This window comes from Trypanosoma grayi (genome assembly GCF_000691245.1).
Source record: "Trypanosoma grayi strain ANR4 Tgr_474_V1, whole genome shotgun sequence".
NCBI lineage: Eukaryota > Euglenozoa > Kinetoplastea > Trypanosomatida > Trypanosomatidae > Trypanosoma > Trypanosoma grayi.
The window spans coordinates 1-13,238 of record NW_008826093.1 but is presented as its reverse complement, the minus strand read 5'-3'; the positions used below and the strand labels follow the sequence as shown (position 1 = coordinate 13,238).

The 13,238-nt window shown below is 52.9% G+C and overlaps 7 protein-coding genes across 7 annotated transcripts; all 7 read right to left on the bottom strand.

The window, feature by feature from the left end:
• Nucleotides 1-1,112: 1,112 nt before the first annotated feature.
• Nucleotides 1,113-2,903, bottom strand: DQ04_04741060 (hypothetical protein; the record flags this gene model as incomplete). Its single annotated transcript, XM_009313765.1, has 1 exon — nt 1,113-2,903. The coding sequence occupies one exon, from the start codon at nt 2,901-2,903 to the stop codon at nt 1,113-1,115; it is 1,791 nt and encodes a 596-aa protein (XP_009312040.1).
• Nucleotides 2,904-3,089: 186 nt separating this feature from the next.
• On the bottom strand, nt 3,090-3,392 carry DQ04_04741050 (hypothetical protein; the record flags this gene model as incomplete). The annotated part of the gene is made up of 1 exon (XM_009313764.1): nt 3,090-3,392. One exon carries the CDS (start codon nt 3,390-3,392, stop codon nt 3,090-3,092), a length of 303 nt encoding a protein of 100 aa, XP_009312039.1.
• A 273-nt stretch (nt 3,393-3,665) lies between these two features.
• On the bottom strand, nt 3,666-4,481 carry DQ04_04741040 (hypothetical protein; the record flags this gene model as incomplete). The annotated part of the gene is made up of 1 exon (XM_009313763.1): nt 3,666-4,481. The coding sequence occupies one exon, from the start codon at nt 4,479-4,481 to the stop codon at nt 3,666-3,668; it is 816 nt and encodes a 271-aa protein (XP_009312038.1).
• A 257-nt stretch (nt 4,482-4,738) lies between these two features.
• On the bottom strand, nt 4,739-6,913 carry DQ04_04741030 (hypothetical protein; the record flags this gene model as incomplete). The annotated part of the gene is made up of 1 exon (XM_009313762.1): nt 4,739-6,913. The coding sequence occupies one exon, from the start codon at nt 6,911-6,913 to the stop codon at nt 4,739-4,741; it is 2,175 nt and encodes a 724-aa protein (XP_009312037.1).
• Nucleotides 6,914-7,858: 945 nt separating this feature from the next.
• DQ04_04741020 (aminoglycoside phosphotransferase) lies at nt 7,859-10,324 on the bottom strand (the record flags this gene model as incomplete). Its single annotated transcript, XM_009313761.1, has 1 exon — nt 7,859-10,324. The coding sequence occupies one exon, from the start codon at nt 10,322-10,324 to the stop codon at nt 7,859-7,861; it is 2,466 nt and encodes an 821-aa protein (XP_009312036.1).
• Nucleotides 10,325-10,532: 208 nt separating this feature from the next.
• DQ04_04741010 (hypothetical protein) lies at nt 10,533-12,659 on the bottom strand (the record flags this gene model as incomplete). Its single annotated transcript, XM_009313760.1, has 1 exon — nt 10,533-12,659. One exon carries the CDS (start codon nt 12,657-12,659, stop codon nt 10,533-10,535), a length of 2,127 nt encoding a protein of 708 aa, XP_009312035.1.
• Nucleotides 12,660-12,918: 259 nt separating this feature from the next.
• On the bottom strand, nt 12,919-13,238 carry DQ04_04741000 (hypothetical protein; the record flags this gene model as incomplete). Its single annotated transcript, XM_009313759.1, has 1 exon — nt 12,919-13,238. A coding segment is annotated over one exon (320 nt), but the record flags the coding sequence as incomplete, so codon positions are not given.

Below are 13,238 nucleotides of genomic sequence, written 5' to 3'. Positions count from 1 at the left end.
GGCCAGACGGCACACGCGACAGGGACAGCTCGATTAAACGTGCCGGATCATCTGTCATGGCGATGTTCACCAGGTGGTAAACATCATCGAAGCAAAGGGTGAGTGGCTTAGCACCGCTGACGATGCGGCCACCGCAACAAGCCACGCGCCGCGTCGTCATCAACACCGCGCTCTTCATACAGCCGTGGCGGATGGCGGATGGCGGATGCTGCACCAAATAAGTTCTATTCCAGAAGAAGCGGTGAAGCATATGTACAAGAGGAAAGAAAATCGTAGTGCTTCCCAAATGCCACGGTACAGAGGCGCCTTATGAAGTAGAGGCAAGTCGCTCCTGGCACCACCTTCGTCGCAGACCGGCACTATTCATTTGCTGTTGGTGGTTGGCAGCCCCTTGGCGTTGGCTGTCTACGTCCTCATCATGGGCAGCACCTCCTTGCAGAGGTCACGCTAGGCAATGGATTAAAGCAGAAAGAAGAGTGGAATGTTGTAAAGGTTGAAGCACCACACAAATAAGCACGCTTCCGCACTTTGTAACGCCAAGCCACACAGTCAGGGAGAACCAGCTCCAAGAACGCCTTTAGGTCAAGACCAAAAACGCATTTCGTGTGTGAGCAATGACACCAGTTGGCAACCGAATTTCAGCCAACTGAGTCGTTCATTTGATATATTTTTGTATTATGCTCTTTTACGAAAGCCGATCAATATTTCCTAGGCGAAAGACATCTTATCAAAAACGTTTTCACCGTCGTTGTCTCGAGCTGCATTTTTCGAGCCTTCTTCGTTTTCATATATTATTCATCATGCACAACGATCGCACTATTTTAAAGTGGTAATACAACAACAATGGAGCTGATAATAACAGAAAAAACTCACGGCTGTGCGGCCATGACACTCTCGTCACTCATCGGGTTTGTCAGGGGGTCGGCTCATAGTCACAATAGTCGCTTTCTCCTGTCGCCCTTTTCCTTCCTTCTTCCCGGCAGCGGGGTGCAGAAAAATGAATAAACATTTGCCACAGAGTAAACAACAAAATTGTGCTAGCCACAAAAAAGAAAAAAAAACAAAAAAAGACACTAATTACAAGAGATAAAAAGACAAAAAAATCGCTTTAATCAATCTATAAGTTCCAGCTGAGTCTCCACCTGCTCCTCATCCCTCTGCCCCGAATTCTCAGCCCACTTATCGCGGACAAAGCGCATGTACACAATGTGCATTGTCAGACTCGCCACGAAGGCGAACGCCGAAAGGCAGGCCATTACAATAAACGTCGTCCGCAGGCACTTATCACGGCCCAAGCATTGCGGCTGCCCCTCCGGGCCAATGACAGAATTCCTCGTCATGATTTCACCAAAGAGAAGGCGGTTAAAGAATATAACACCGGCGAGATCAAAGAAGAAGATGCTGTTGTAATGCTTCGCCACATCAATGCTGAAAATTGTCCGGACAGTCAGCACGAGCGCAGCGGCGTAAGAACCATTGGCCAGCCCACCAAGCAGCATCGGCACGATCAGCGCATTCGCCGGTAGAATGAGGAAAAATATGCAAGACAAACACATCAACAGTGCCGGAATACAGTACGTGACAGTGATTGAGGTACGCTTCTCCAGTGGTCGGCTAGCGTTCCACGCCTCGTAGAAGCTGACAGCGAGTCGGCCGAGGGCATTACCAACGCTCGTGAGCGCCACATACAGGCTGGGGCGCTGCTCATCCTCAGTGTTCTCAGAGACGGCCACGTACAGCTGTCGGCTGTTCAGCACCACAATGTGCACACCGCCCGACACGATGACAGCGTTGATCCACACGCACCACAGCGGAATGTTGTGAAGCACGTTGTGGAAGAAGCTGGTGCGGTACTGTGGGAAGTTCCTGTCGTCATTGTGGTATAACTGCTCCTCCTCGTTCACATTCTTTGACCCATCCGCAGCATCCACAACAGCATTCCCGTCACCGTCGCTCATGTTGCCGCTGAGCTCCACAGGTTCCCTATTGGGTTCCTCCTCCCTCGTTGGGCCGTCCAGCCAGGGCAGTGGTAGAACCGCAATAATTAGCGAAAAGTACAGCACAATCATGACAATTGCTGGCGGGTTCCGCTTGTAGAACGGCACCTCATCATCCTCAAATACAAATACTATGCTCTGCGTCGTGATTACGATGAGAAGGCCAATGACAATTACGAACAGGACCAGGAAACGTCGGCGGGGAGCCTTCTTCACGAGGTACATGTGCTCCACGCGGCGCGCAAGGGCATACTCTTCCTCCGTGTAGTGCTTAAGGCGGTACCCAGTCATGTGGAACGGCGGGATCTGGATGTAAATGAAGCTGACGATACCAATCACCGCGACCATGCTGACGAGAAAAAACATGTACTCCGAGTGTTTGCCGGAGAAGTACGTGTTGTACACCGTCGCGATCACGGAGCCAGCCAGTCCTGTCATTGTCTTGGTCGCAGCCACCAGAAGGCCACGGTCAATGGGGAACCAACTAAGGATAGACAGGATGGCGCCCATGTCAAACATGGAGCAGCCGATGTTCATGATGGCGTTGATGACTGAGAGGCTCGCCACACTGTGACCAATGGTGTCTTGGAACGTCAATGCGAACAACGTGGCACCAAGAGAAAAGGCAACAATGCCAATCACGAAGATAGGCTTCGGCCCAATGTAGTCGTAGATGAACCCAAAGGGCAGTGTGAAGTAGCCAAGTACAATACCAACGGTGGAGACCGTAGTGATGTCATTCTGTGAGAATTTGTAGTCGTCCGTCATCTTGCCGGATATAAGCGAGAAGGCATAGATGGCACCGGCCGCGAGGGCGCAGAACATTCCACAGACGACGAACCCAAAGCGCTGTGATTCATTGATCGACGGGGGAACCGTGATGCGATCACAAAACCCGAGCACCATTGTGTTTATTGGAGGCTTACTTTAGAAGCATGGCAACAGCAGCGGCACAAAAGGGAAAAAACAGGAGCAGTGAGTTGACAGCGGCAGCACGCATGATGATTATAATTATGAGGGTAGTGGTGCTAAGCACTGGTGCAATCGAACAGGATAGCTACATGCCACAAACCTCAAATATGCTCAGGAAGGTCACAGGGCGTCTTCATCCGTTCCAGCCGACTGCCGCACCATCCATTCGTTCTCTTTCGGCAGCGTTGTGGCCATGGCGCCGTCCACATCCGTGTCCTCCACAATAGGCGTCAACGCAGCATCATGCCGCAGAGCCTCCGCGCTGCGCTCCATCGACTCTACCTCCTCGGCTGGGAGGCGGCGGAAGGCGGCCTCGATGTCCACGGCGCTCTCAAAGTGCTTGTACGACATCGTCACCCTCCGCCGCTCAAGCGCGAACAGCTGCAGGGCGGCCAAGCAGCGGCGCGCAGCACTACACTGCATCGCACTCCAGCACCTCCGTCGCCGCACGCATTCACTCGCCGTCCACCCTTCGGGTTCTTAAAGAAGGCGGGGGAGGAGGAGGAGGCAGAAACAACGCCAGCACGCATTTGAGCATCACACAGTGCGTAGAGCTCCTTCCCAAGCGGGGTAAGAGCGAAGGGCACAGCCCCCTCAAAAAACAGCAACAACAGGCAACGACAACCCATATGAAGCACCACCAACCGTGCGCACACAGAGAGACAACTAAAGACATTAAGAAACACGTAGGAAAATTCACGGCACCGTCAGTGGGCCGTCGTCGGCATGGCCAGACGGCACACGCGACAGGGACAGCTCGATTAAACGTGCCGGATCATCTGTCATGGCGATGTTCACCAGGTGGTAAACATCATCGAAGCAAAGGGTGAGTGGCTTAGCACCGCTGACGATGCGGCCACCGCAACAAGCCACGCGCCGCGTCGTCATCCACACCGCGCTCTTCATACAGCCGTGGCGGATGGCGGACGCCTTCATGTGAACTGCGACTACCGGGGAGTAAGGTATACCGCAACAATTTACTGGGCAGTAGCGGCAACACGTGGATGTGTTGAAAACTTCAGGTCGGCGTGTTCCACTCACGTTAAAGTAAGTCACGCGGGGACAGGGGGATGCACCGTTAAGAGTCACGGCGTTCTGTTCTGTGAGAAAAGATGTGTTAAAAGGGCTGGCGAAGATGATCTCTGCTTCGTCGACTGTAGCCCAGTAATGGCTGTGTATTAACTCTTTCCGGTGGGCGAAGCGTGCAAACACCTCCCCCGCAAACTCTGGTGGGAACGGTTCGCCGTTAGTATTTAACGGCAACACGTTAGATGTCATTGCGGGCGATGGCGTACCGCAATCTACCGCTTGTGCTGGCAGTGTGAGATCATTGACCATTGCTCGCAGCCTCTCCTGCTGGCAGTCAAGTTGTGATATGTTGTAAAAGAAACGTCTCCCATTTGCGGCGTTGACACCGATGGGTGATGACGCCATGCAGCCGCGAAACTTTAGTTGCAGGCGCTGGACAAGGTTTTCTGGGACCCACACACTCGTCTTGTAGCCTCGCGCCATTGCATGTGTCCACAGAATGGTTTCATTTTCCGGGGAGAAAGCGCGGCCTGTGATACAGACCGGCCGCTTCATATATCTACTGGGAGCGGCAGCAGCAGTCTTCTCTCCCTCTACGTAAGAAACCGGCGTGCAACTGGCACTAAATGAAAGGCAAGGGAAATAACATACACCGTGATGCGCAGCAGGAGTTCAAAACAATTCAGCATGCCAATAGTCCCGCAGGATGAAATTACAGAAATGAAACATGGTATCATTGCTTAGCGGTAAGAGACAGCGATGTACAGATCTACGAAAACAGCTACTAATGCCACCAGGTGAATAAAATGAACGACCGTAAGCATAAGCGGCGTGACAGAAGTAGAGAATATGCACGGGAGTTGATCGTATGCCTCCAGCATTCGACGGCACGTTGCAATAGTGTCACCGCTAAAGTCACCTTCTTTCTGTTTTAGGCGGTGGTAGAGCGACGCCACATCGAGAAGATAGAGATGGCGTCCACGCTCGCTGACTGTTCTAACACACACGTAAAGGTATCGCAGGAGCAGAATGGCCCAAGCGGTACAAAGTACAATAGCGTAAGTGTGCCCTGTAGAGAAGTAGGTGCCGTTGTGGACGTGGCCGGCAACCAGCATGTACACAATGTCTCCAATGGTCACCAAAAAACCACAAAGCACCATTAAGAAAAATATACTCATGGCAGTACTTCGCGCTGCGTGGTTCGAGCACGTGGCTGCATAGAGGACAAGTGAGCGGACGACATACCATCCGACTACGCCACTGAAAACATCATTCAGATTCAACGGCTCTTCAAAGTTAAACCGATGTTTCAAGAACTCACTTGGCCGCATCATGCTTCTGTCTTCAAGATATGCTAGTCGCGTGAGCACCCGCATTTGCTCCAACATTTGTCGCTGCATGTCTGTCATCTTCACCACATAGTACGCAAGGGTGGAGGAAAACAAGATCTCAGATGAAAGGACTAGAATTGCTGCTGACCTTTCGTATACATCACTCCCGAACAATGAGTTCCCAAATCCTAAACGCGTGAGAGGTGCTGCTATTCCCATGATGATGCCAACAAAGAGAGACACCATCACCCAGCGGTACCGGTAGTTCGAGTCCGTTACCATACCACGCCCCTCATCATCCCAGGTGTATATACAGACATTTGTCTTGGCATCCACAAGACCAGCAGCGAATGCAGAGAGGCGCGGCGTTAAACGACGGTCAAGACGTTCAAGTGCGTGCGCCACACGCAAATAGCTATTGTATCCCGCTAAGAGGCCAGCATGCGTTACCCAAAGCACACACGGAACAGACATCTCCGCAAGGGTCATACGACCTTCACTCGCATTCCCCAGATTGACCTTCATTGCCACAATCGCAGTGGCTGCGATTTGGCAACACATAGCTAAAGTGGTGAGGTATAAAGATACAACTGGCGGATCGAACTCCCTCAAGAGAGGGGCACCGCTGACGACAAACTCACGCTCCATATCCAGCATTGCACTGCGTATTGGGGAGAAAGGCAACTGTGGTAACGAAAGGAACGGGAACAAAAAAAAAGCACAGTATTTTGCGTATTGTGTTAGTGAGAACATCTCATTCGCCGCAGGCGCAGCAGAGGAGAATATTGCTTCTGGCGAAGCTCCTGTTGCAAGAATACTCTTCGGCACTGACTTCTCCTGCTGATGGCCGTCAGCCGCCGACTGCCGCCGCTTCCCCGGACTGTACGAGAAGGATCCCTCCAAATCCATCGGTTGGTTCTGTTGCACGTTCCCCGAATTGAGCACCCGTGTATACGATGGGGATCTTGTGGGCGCATTGCCCGATGTGACGCCAGTTTGATACTCATTGCGTTCCTCGCTAGCAAAAGAAGAGTTCGGCCCCATTAATTGATTTCGACCAAAGTGCACAAGCGGCTCATTGATGCGTGTGGCCCCGGCGACATTCATGGGCTGTGATGTAGTTCCATCGCAGAGAAGAACACGTAGGTGGCCACGCAACACCCTGGCAACGGAAGCCAAGATGCGCCCGCGGTCTCCATCGCCCGATTCAGCCCTCACCTCCTCCACCATCTCCCCATTTTTCCACTTGCCGCGTGTGAGCCTGTCACCGAGGAGGCAGACGCCGCGGCCGTGCGCCACGGAGCGTCGAAACACACCGGAAAAGAGCGCGCCGGACGGCTGCAGCACCTCCGCAGGCCCTTCCAACAGGCCGCGTGCGAAGTTCCCCACGCACACGGTTCCTGATGGGAAGACGCAGACGCCGTGCCCCTCCGGCTCGCCGGCGACAAGCGGCCCCTCGTACAGAGTCCCGTCGCTGCAGCGCAGCGTCGTCGAGTCATACGAAAATTCATCGACGCCCAGACCCCCGGCGGTGGAGCCCGTAGAAGGATTCGTGGTGTCGCCGCCCAACGGCTCACCAGGCATCATGGAAAACCGAGAAAACAATGAATTGACAAAAAAAAACAAGAAAATGATGCAGATAAACACCGTCTTATATTTGACGGTCCGTGTTGGCGAGCCTAGTGTCGCCGTAGGATTGTACCAAAGCGCTGGAGTGCAAAAACTAACCCTACAATCCTTTTTTTTTTTTTGCTNTCTCCCTATATATATATATATATATATATGTGTGTGTGCAGCACCTACAGAAGCGAAAAAAGAAAGGCGACGAAACGATTTAAAAAAGACATCACACGCACATACACAGACAGACACACACGCACACAGACAAGAAAATGATATCCACGTGGTAAGGTCAGTGTAAGACTACTTGTAACTCTCATATTTCACGTAGATTGAGATAACATCAGCCATACATGCGCAAAAGCAGTCACTGAAGTAAATATATCACACCCAAACATCTCACACCACGGCGTGTGTGTGTGCGAGTAGGTGTGCGTGGGGGGTGGAAGACAGTGAGCACTACTGGTAGAAAGAACAAAAAAAAATGCATTCAACAAGAAAAAAATATAGATGCACACACATGCATACACACACAGACACATACATCCACAAAGACACGGCCTGCCGGCGATGTTTTCCTATTTTTCCAACGGTGTTGTTCGGTTGTTTTTTCTTTTCTTTTGTTTTTGCCTTTCTTCCAATCCTATGTGCTGGCGACAGTGGGGGGGGGGGNCCCCCCCCCCATATACCTTTCATTGAAAAATTGTTGATGGTGCTATTCGCACATTTTCTTTTATGATCGTTTGCTCTCCTTTTGTTTTTGTTTTTGTTTTGTTGTTTTTTCTCTCCTTTTTTTATGTTCGCCTACCCCCTCTTCCCCACCCCTTTTTTTTTGCTCTTCTTGTCTGAAGTGATGCTGTTTTAGACACATGCACACAAACACTCATATATAACGTCAACAGAGCAAGGCTACAATCGGGAGTGGCGCTCATGAATGACAGCGAGGCCCTGTTGTACGGCGTGCTCAATGACGGACAGGTTGCGTGTCTCCTTTAGCGAGAGCTCATTGTTCAGCTTGTGCACTTCGGAAAGCTGCGATGTCAGTGTGACGGCGTAGCGCAGACACATGGCGCTCATATACACGTTAAAGATGGACTCACGCTTCTTCTTGGGCAACTCTCGCATGTACCCGGTGGCCCTGCAGTACTTATCCAGAATCCACTGTGGTGTGGGGAAGAGCGCCCGTGCTTCACTGGGCATGTCGCAGATGCCACGCGGTGGCCGAAGCAGCGCCATGAGGGCAAGACTCGCCACATCAACCAGTGGGTCTCCGGGTCCCGCACAGTTAAAATTCATCACTCCAAGAAGCTGCGGTGGGTACTTGTGCCTGCCTTCGAAGGACCGGGGAGCAAAGATGAGATCTTGTAGCTTGTAGCGGCCGTGAATCAGCACCAAACGTTCTGGGTATGGAACTTGACGCTCCCGCAGCCGCGTTTCATCAAAGGCGTCCACCAGGGCCTGCGACAGCCGCTCCAGTCTTCTTGATTGAAAAATGGATGTGCCATCTTCCAGCTTCGCTGCGTCAACTGCCTTTCTGTACACTGCATCCCATTCCTTGATTTTTTCAAGAAGTGGGTGCACAGTATTGGTGCTGCCATTGGACGGCCGCTCTCCTCGATGCCGTGAAAGAAACGGTAAGAGCGGGACGCTGTGCAACTCTACCAACACAACTATTGCGTTCAGAAAGAAGCGGCGGGGGTCAAACTCCAGGTTGACCACCTGACGCCCCTTCGAGTAAGGACGGTGAATGCGTGGTTGAATGAGCTTCGAGAGGTGTGTGATGATCTCGCCATCAACATAGCGCCGCAAAGAGAAACGGTGGCCGTTGGCAGAGTATGAGTCGCAATATAGAAGGCAATTGGCCAGAGGAAGTAATGAAGCCTGGCTGAGATAGCGCACCACCTCACACTCTGTGCGAATGTCGACAGTGCCATAAGGCATTGGGCCGCTGGGTTGTACGCGAAGAACGTAACTTCCGGTACGGAGTGTGATGCGATATGTCTTGAAGAAGCCAGACCCCCACATCGGCTCAAAGACGATGGGCCCAGCTGACGTGGCAAACCCCGGCTTGCGCGCAAGCTGGAGATTCCTCGTGTAGGTGCTGGGAATATCAATAGGGAACAGATGCGGAAGGTGTTGTGCGCAATAAAACAGAATGGCGTCCTTGTCATTGTCGTTTAGGAATGAGTCGGATTCAAGTACGCCACGTGGCTCGCAGGCTTCACAGAGCGGTGGTGGGAGAATCAGCAGGTTGTTGTTGTAGTTGTACATCTCCTCATTGATCCACGAGGTCGGCTTTCCTTGCGGGTCGCGTGGAGGTTTGAAGAGCGGCGACACATCGCTCTCTACACCTCTTGCCACCTCCGCCCAGAAGGAGTCCGTTGCACCAACCGTCTTTAGTGCGTCCAGCACGTCCTCGTACACGTCATACGCCCCGTTTTCGACGTAGTAAACCTTTTCGAATGAACTGTCGGGCAAATTACGCGCCGTTTCGCAATTTTCAAGTACATCGTCGAACAGGAAAATATGGGGCTTCACATCAAACTTTATTGATGCCTCAGAAAGCATGCGGGTCTTCATCGCCTCGTCCGTTGCGTGAATAAAAATATCAGGAAATGGTTTACGATTGTGGAACGTGTAACTCTGCACGTACGCGTCGAAGAGACCGTTGATGAGGAAAGACGACTTCACACCGCCCTTGTTGTAGTCGATGGGGCAGCTTGAGGGGAAGTACGACCAATTGGAGTCCCCAACGGCGTTCGACAGTGCTTTGCTCATGCGCGCGTATTGCCCCTCCACCTCCCAGGTGTTCGCCACTACCACGAGACGTATCTCCTGCTGGCTCTTCATCCGAAGGTAGTGGAGCAGGTTCAGCACATTGCGCCGAGGCGACACCTTCTCCATTGTGCAGAGAAACGCCTCGGAGTCCACCAGCTCGCGCACCAGCTCCTGAATCACTGGGTCCCCGAGCAGCGGGTAGCGCTCGCGCAGCGCCACGACGCGTTTGGGGTTGGCGATGCGCATCAAATCCAGCTCCTCCGGATTCTTCTTGGAGAGTGCCGTAAGCATGAACTCCATCTCCGCATGGAACATCGAAACGAACTGCACGCGGTTGATCTCGCCCAGCTCAAGACGCTCAAACGCACCCTTACAGCCGCGTGCATTTTCCGTGAAATTCCGCACAAGTGAAAAAAAGCTGGAGTAGTGTTGCGCCAAGAGACTTGGCGATTCATTGCCAATGGTCGACCTGAGATGCGCCTCCGCACGCTCAAAGACGCAGCGCATCACCGTCTCCGCGAGTCGCCGCGACGCGGGGTACGGTGACGTCGTCAGGACGCCGGCGACGTCGAACATGAGAATGACCTCCTCCGGCATTTCCGTGGCGCAAAGGGGTTTGTATACCTGATGATCGCTGATGCTTCCTGCCGCAAAGCACGTGTCAAGAGAAACAAACCAAAGATAAGAGCGAAGAGGGCGGGGATTACCAAAAGGGCAACGACAGGAGTGAAAATATTCACCTTCCCATGATGCTCGAAAGCAGCTCGGCATCAACAACAACAACACATAAAACACTGAGGAAACCTTACAAAAAGGTCGTCACAACAGACTGTGTAGCTTGTCGTGCCGCGATGCACCGTTGAGCCGCATCGAGCAGAGACAAGAGCGCGACATCTCCGTCTGCGGCGTCACGCGCCTCGTCCCACGCAGAGGCATCGCTGGTAAGTTCCTCACTGGTGACACGCCCGCCCAGCGCAATCTGCAGCAGCCTAGCCATCAGGCACACGGATTCGAAGTCCATGTGTGTCGTGCACTGTGACAAAACCTTCCCTGCATCTGTCACAGCAGCGCCGTTACTCCTGCAGCGGGTTCGCAACATTAAGAGGGTGCGAGCACACGCTGGTAGAAGCGGGGAAGTGCCGGAGAAGTGGAGGTGGCAAGCGTCCCGCCACAGCGAAAGCGGAACAACACCGTTGTATTTGCCAAACGCCAGGAGAGCCTCCCATGTGTCTGGGCCGTCGGCAGTTGGTTCAACGTGTTGACACATCTCCTCTGCTCGAAGCGTCTGCAGCAGCTTGTGCATGGAAAGTCCATGCAGCCGTTTCCACTCCTGCAGCTCAGTCGTTGTGGATGCCTTGGGCGGGGTGAGACGACACATGTGACACAGCAGCTGGCACAACAACGCGCGGTCGTCACACAGAGAGAGCTGGAGGCGCGAAAGAAGCAGAAGAACGCGCAGATGACGCTCACTTGAACTGGCGTTGTCGCCCAATGCACCGCCCTCAAGCAGCTCACACACAAAACCGACGGTTTCGCCAATGCTGAGGTCATAGTTAGGTGTGTAGGAAAGAAGCTGTAAGAGTATATCGGCGGTCTCAATAGTCTTGGCACGCGTGTCTGATGAGGCGTGTGTCGTCAGCCGCAGAAGAGTCACGCAGGCCTGGGTAACGAGTAGTGCGTCGTCTGCCGCGGTCACCGGCTCCTTCAAACCATTGGGTGGGTCACACATGTCCAGCACGACGGGAATTGGCGCGCGGCTAACTTCCACCCCACTAGCGTCGGCGGCAACACGATGTGTCCCATTTCCAAGCAACGCTAAACGCATGGAGTGGCGAAACGACGGTGCCACAGCCCCTTTGAGTACGGCGAGGATCCCGTCCAATACCCGCCGCGTCACCAACGCCGCGCGTTGGAGTTCTGCCTCATCCGTGCAGTGGCAGTGTTTCATGCAGCGGAGAAGCGCGTGCAGATGCTGCGGGTCAAGCAACTCAGCTCCAGCAGAAACCCCAGCGTCCCCCACCATTCGATCCACCGTTGCCTGCATTGTGCGCGCGTATACACTGCCCGACAACGTCTCAAGAGCATTCAGCTGGCACACTGGCATAGCACCGTCGTTCCGCAATGTACAACCATGACGTGTAAAGGGGTGAGTCGCCACGTCGAGGAGTTCGACCCAACCCTCTAGCAATACTGTCTCGTCAACAGACGCACCCATATGGTTGGTAGCGTGTATAAGCAGCGTGTCGAGCGCCCCACGCATCATCCAGATGGCATACAAAACATCTTCTTGGCGATCATGTCCAGCTGTCACTGCCTCTAACAAAGGCTCGGCCGCCTCAAGAAGTAGAAACCACGAATACAGTAGCGCATCAAAGCTTATCGTCTCTCCGACAACACCCACACGAACACGGTTATACACAGATAGCAACACCTCTCTGTACTCCTCTCGCAACCGCTCCACCTTTGCCAGTGCTATACCGGCATGCCTCGGCATAGTTAAAAGTAAACGGAGCTCATTCATGCGCTCAAGAAGATTCTGCAGGGAAATGGGAAGAGCTGCTGTGTCTTGCAGGGAGTAGAAATAGTCTGCATTGGCAATCGGTTCCTCGGAGTCCTCTGCTTTATCCTTTGCTTCAAAGGCACGCCTCGCCTCCGTTTCTCGCTCTTCTAGCGCGCGTAGTCGCTCCACTAATGTTAGCCGCCGCTTCGCCTTCAACTTCTCTTCTAAAGGGCGGCTCCAACTGCACGGGTCATACGTGAAGTGTTGATGCGGGCGGAAGGCATGCTTGTCCGACCACACAAATGTGTTTTGTCTGTCCTGAACCTCTTCATCGGGCGTGCGGTCGGGGCTCAGTTTGCGCTTCAGTGAACGCCCAGGTGTGAGGACGGCTGCGTGCACCCACCACACATGTGCAACAGAGAGACGCCGCATTTCATACAGAGACTCACCCTCTCACTTACACACACTTTTCTTCAAAAGAATCAAAAGAGTGTGGAAAGAAACGAAAAAATAGTCCAGTGATCGAGACTCAGTGAAGCTCAGAAAGAAGAAAGGCCACATTCTCCACAACAGTACTTCGATATTCGATATATATAGAAGGCAAGACAAGTGTTGGTAAAGGGTGGCATGGATGGAGAAAGGGGGAAGCTTACACTGTGGCAAGAGGAGAATACGAAAAAGAAAACTACGGTTACACATGCTCGAGACTTCGCCACTCATCTATTAGTTCTCTCATTTTTTCTTCAAATTCGCCGATAAGCTGCGATCCGTCACTGTCGACGGCGTTCCTAATGCCATCATCAAGTGGCTCTCTGGTATCATACAGCGACGGCGGTGGGACATCATCCACAGCACCGCTCGCATCGTACCTGTCCAATCCTGTTTCGGGTGAGGGTGGAATCTGGCTTATGGTGTGTGGTCGCGCTCTCTCCTGCAGCGGGGAGAGGCTGCTGTGGCGCCACTGGGAGCCCTCGAAAATCTCCACACTTCTTCGGCTTATACGGGGGTTGA